The sequence below is a fragment of the Macrobrachium rosenbergii genome, chromosome 56 (genome assembly GCF_040412425.1).
Source record: "Macrobrachium rosenbergii isolate ZJJX-2024 chromosome 56, ASM4041242v1, whole genome shotgun sequence".
In the NCBI taxonomy this organism is placed as follows: Eukaryota; Metazoa; Arthropoda; class Malacostraca; order Decapoda; family Palaemonidae; genus Macrobrachium; species Macrobrachium rosenbergii.
In genome coordinates this window covers 6,127,931-6,132,500 of record NC_089796.1, presented here as the reverse complement: position 1 = coordinate 6,132,500, position 4,570 = coordinate 6,127,931, and the positions used below count along the sequence as shown (strand labels likewise).

The following is a 4,570-nucleotide window of genomic DNA, read 5'->3' as shown; positions in this document are numbered from 1 at the left end:
AATTATTTACTGTAATAAATTCATTCATTAATCTATTAATTACAATATCATAGTTAATTAATTGATTAATTAATTAATTATAATGTCATCATTAAGTAACCAATTATTTTCTTTATTTAGCCGAAGACTAAATTTAAACCCTGCGTGGCTACCCCGTACATTTAGTAACCAAATTATTAAAGTCTGCTGAGGTTCACGGTTCCTCTCTTAAGGTTTCATACTCGTCCGACAAATAAACTCTTGTTTGACGTGCAATTCAAAATTAACTACGTAAAATTCGTTGGATAATGATCCTAGATTTTCAGTTCAAGTTGACACAGGATCAGCCATCGTTGATCTGAAACCACAAATCTCAGCTAAATAGTGAGCTAAGGTAACCTTTGTTGACCTTTGACGCCTCAACTCTCACTTTCTGAATGAGCCAAGAAAACCGCTGTTGACCTAAAACCTTCAACTTTCAGTTTCAAAACAATTAACTAGAAAACTATTGTTAACCTAAGAAACTTCATCTTACAAAAAAAGCACCTCAGATGACCTTGGATGACCTATGACACCTGAATTTTCAGTCCAGAATGAGCTAACCTTTGTTGACATAAGAAACCTCAAGTTTAAGTTTAAAAAATGTGCTAACATAACATCTGTTGACCCAAGAAAACTGGACTTTCAGTTTAAAAAGTGACCTAAGATAACCTTTGATGACCTGTGACACCTCAACTCCCAGTTCAGAATGAGCAAAGAAGACCTTTGTTGACCAAGGAGTCTTAACTTTCAGTTAAAAAGAAATTACCTAGGATAACTTTTGATGAAACTGTGACACCTCGACTTTCAGGTAAAAAAATGACCTAAGATAACCTTGAATGACCTTTGACACCTCAACTTTCAGTTCAGACAACTTTTGTTGACCTAAGAAACCTTAACTTTCAGTTAAAAATGACCCAAGATCCCTAACCTTGAATGACCTGTGACACCTCAACTTCCAGCTCAGAATGAGCAAAGATAACCTTTGTTGACCTAAAGCCCTCAACTTTAAGTTAAAACAATGACCTAAGATAACCTTTATTAACCTAAAACCCTCAACTTTCAGTTAAAACAATGACCTAAGATAACCTTTGTTGACCTAAAACCCTCAACTCGCAGTTTTAAAAAAATGACCTAAGATAACCTTTGTTGACCTAAAACCCTAAACTTTCAGTTAAAACAATGACCTATGATAACCTTTATTAACCTAAAACCCTCAACTTTCAGTTAAAACAATGACCCAAGATAACCTTTGTTGACCTAAAACCCTCAACTCTCAGTTTTAAAAATGACCTAAGATAACCTTTGTTGACCTAAAACCCTCAACTTTCAGTTAAAAATGACCCAGATAACCTTTGTTGACCTAAAACCCTCAACTCTCAGCTTTAAAAAAATGACCTAAGATAACCTTTCTTGACCTAAAACCCTCAACTTTCAGTTAAAACAATGACCTAAGATAACCCTGAATGACCTGTGACACACCTGTGACACCCCGACTTCCAGCCCAAAACGACCCGACATAACCCGAATGAACCCAGTCACGAAATCTCACCTTGACACCCTTGCCATGACAGCTGGGGCACGTCTGAGTGGCGGCATTGACCCTCCCTCCCCTCCCGTCGCAGGATTTGCACGGCCTCTTCCTCTCCAGCTTCAGTTTCCTCCGACACCCGACCATGAGCTGCTCCAGACTGACGGCCAAGCGGTGGTCGACGGGCGGGGGCTTCTTGGGCTTCCGGCCGCCCCCGAAGAAGCCCGAGAACCCGCCGGAGTCGTCGTCTTCGTCCTCCTCTCCTCCGGCCATCCCGCCGGCGCGGAAGAACATGTTGAAGATGTCCATGGGGTTCCTGAAGCCGTGGGCGCCGCCTCCCTGCTGCAGGGGGAGAGGGATGGCGGAAGGTTAGGACACTAGTTATTATTATTATTATTATTATTATTATTATTATTATTATTATTATTTAAAGTCTTCTCAAAACGTAATTACAAATGAGGCAGAATCACATGCAACACAGACGGTTAAACAGACAATCGTTCTAACAGACAGACACAGTCGGTACATAAAACATTTTCTCAGGGGATAATGAGACCATTGGTTGTCTAAAAGACAGGAACAATTGAAATGAAAAAAATACAGCTCATAAGCTAAAAAGACTGAGAGAGAGAGAGAGAGAGAGAGAGAGAGAGAGAGAGAGAGAGAGAGAGAGAGAGAGAGAGAGAGAGGCTAGGTCGGTTTGACAAGAAATTCAAAATATATCTGGGTCGATTTGACTTGCTTCTATGAAATTTAGGCTGTCAGGCCAAGCGCTGGGCCACTTTCGGCCGCTCGGCGATTAGGGCAGTGAAAAGAGGAAGTTCTTCATTAAGCAAAGACACACACACACACACACACACACACACACATATATATATATATATATATATATATATATATATATATATATATATATATATATATATATATATATATATATGTATGTGTGTGAGTCTAAGGAACAGTTGACATGCAAACACTGCATATACCCTAAATACACGAGAGCACCTGCAAGCACACATCTGTGCATAAAGTACCCGGATTTTCGTGGAAACTTACTACGTAGTCATCGGATGCTTTCTGCTTTTCCATTTAATTAGACAAAACACTATTTGTCAAGAAACGACAAAAACATTAAGAATGATAACAGCACTGATGTGACTATTGTGCTTTTTTAGATAGATATACTTGTGATGGCTTCGGTAAAGTCGACGTCATCATCTTTCGAATTCAAACAAACAAACCAGCCTTAATCCTAAGTCTCGCAATCCAAGGATTGGCAATATAATTTGACGAAGAGGTTTAAATATTTTCTGAGCTTTTTTCTAACTACAGAACCAAGTTGATGCGAGAATGACTTTCATTACAATGGGCTCGAAATTATCTGTAGATCCCATGTTTTCTTATTCGAAAAAATCAGTTCTTTCGTCATCAGTGAAAAATATATAAAAAATGCATTTAAGTTTCACAGCAAAATACATAAAAAAATAAACATTTGATTAAATAAGCACAGAGCACATATCTTTATCACACTGAACAATGAACATGGAAAATAAGAAAAGATCACATTTTGAGCATTTTTTAAATGACCAACTTAATTGGACAGGCAACCCAATGTCCTTGCCTAGCCCAGGCCAGAAGATAAGAAGAGAAAGAACGAGGCTTAAGTCTAAAAGGAGGCATTGGCCTACCAACATGATGTAATAAGTTGGCCTACCAACATGAGGTAATAAGGTATGCACGTTACCACTAAGTGGGTCATCGTCACAAAAAACTGTTTAGTAATCGCTTCCTCACCTGAATGGCTTCTTCGCCTCCTTCATCGTACAGTTTCCTCTTCTTCGGATCCGAAAGAACCTCGTAAGCCTGCGAGATCTGCTTGAATTTCTCGCCCCCTTCCGGATTTTTGTCCGGGTGGTATTTGAGGGCGAGCTTCCTGTAAGCCTTCTTCAGCTGCTCTGGGGTGGCGTCTGGGGAGACGCCAAGCCTGTCGTAGTAGGTCGTCTCTTTCACCATCTTTCACTGTTCGAAGGACGCTCTTGGGGTTTCAATCACTTGCTCACACTACCTCCTTTTTCTGAAGAATTTCTGTGCCCCTGGTCCAATGCATATCATTCACTGGCGATCAGGAAAAATTATGATCGTGGACAGTCCGTTCCCGAGCTGAGATGAAGCCGCAAAACACTTAAAACTACATCAAAGCCAGCATATCATAATTTCTTGTCGTGTTCAAACCTCCAGCTTGCCTTCACAAATATATATAGCTTAAGGAAAACACTAGAAAGATCTCCCCTGTTCTGCTTCTCAGAGACACCAACAAACTGTGTGCCAAGTGCAAAGTTTCCCAATACCCTGCCTCGTGCCGTGCCACTTTTGACTACAGACAGCTAGCGCTGGACGCATGCTTGTCATGAACTTCAGAATCTGGCAATTGTGACGGATAAGTCGCTCTGACTGGGTCCTGATGATAATGATGGATGATATAGCAGTTATATTCTATGTTTCTTTACGCATAGTTTCAGTTATTCTTCCTCTATTCATTTATCTTATGGTTAGCGAGCCCTGGGCAAGACAAGGACCCAGTTTCCTTAATTTAAAGGCAAAAATCAGGCATATGTTACGTGAAGTTAGCTAACTTCTGTTGCAGAGGTCAGGATGTTTTTTTCATAAACACACTCCCTTCATGCCATCAATGAAATGAAGCAAAACTGAGCATAAGTTAGGCCTCAAGAGTCACACCTGTTGTTCTGGGAACTGTGTGAGAGCCGCTAAAGTAATGTGTTCCCTTCGAGATCTGGCAACCCTGTCGGCTGCTGTACCCACATGCGAGCAAGCTAAAATAAGATCTAGTGCCAAGTACGTCGTCATCGGTAAGATGTACCTTAGTTTTTGGGGTGTCGGTCTCAAAGGAAAGGAAAGTACGTAATTTTCATGTTTGTGAGGTTATAAATTTCGTAATTTTTCCCTCTGTGGCGTTTATACACGACAGGGAAAATTCAGTAGTTTTCCAAATCAGTTCGA

The 4,570-nt window shown here is 40.3% G+C and overlaps 1 protein-coding gene across 1 annotated transcript in view; it reads right to left on the bottom strand.

Annotated features, from left to right (window-relative positions):
• LOC136836488 (dnaJ homolog subfamily A member 1-like) overlaps nucleotides 1–3,961 on the bottom strand; it is a 10,782-nt gene extending 6,821 nt beyond the window's left edge. The window contains exons 1-2 of the mRNA XM_067100820.1: nucleotides 3,347–3,961; nucleotides 1,571–1,891 (exon numbers count right to left, since the gene is read on the bottom strand). Of these exons, the coding sequence (XP_066956921.1) occupies nucleotides 1,571–1,891; nucleotides 3,347–3,565 (540 nt within the window). The 5' untranslated portion in view covers nucleotides 3,566–3,961. The remainder of the gene's footprint in view (nucleotides 1–1,570; nucleotides 1,892–3,346) is intronic.
• Between the last annotated feature and the right edge of the window lie 609 nt (nucleotides 3,962–4,570).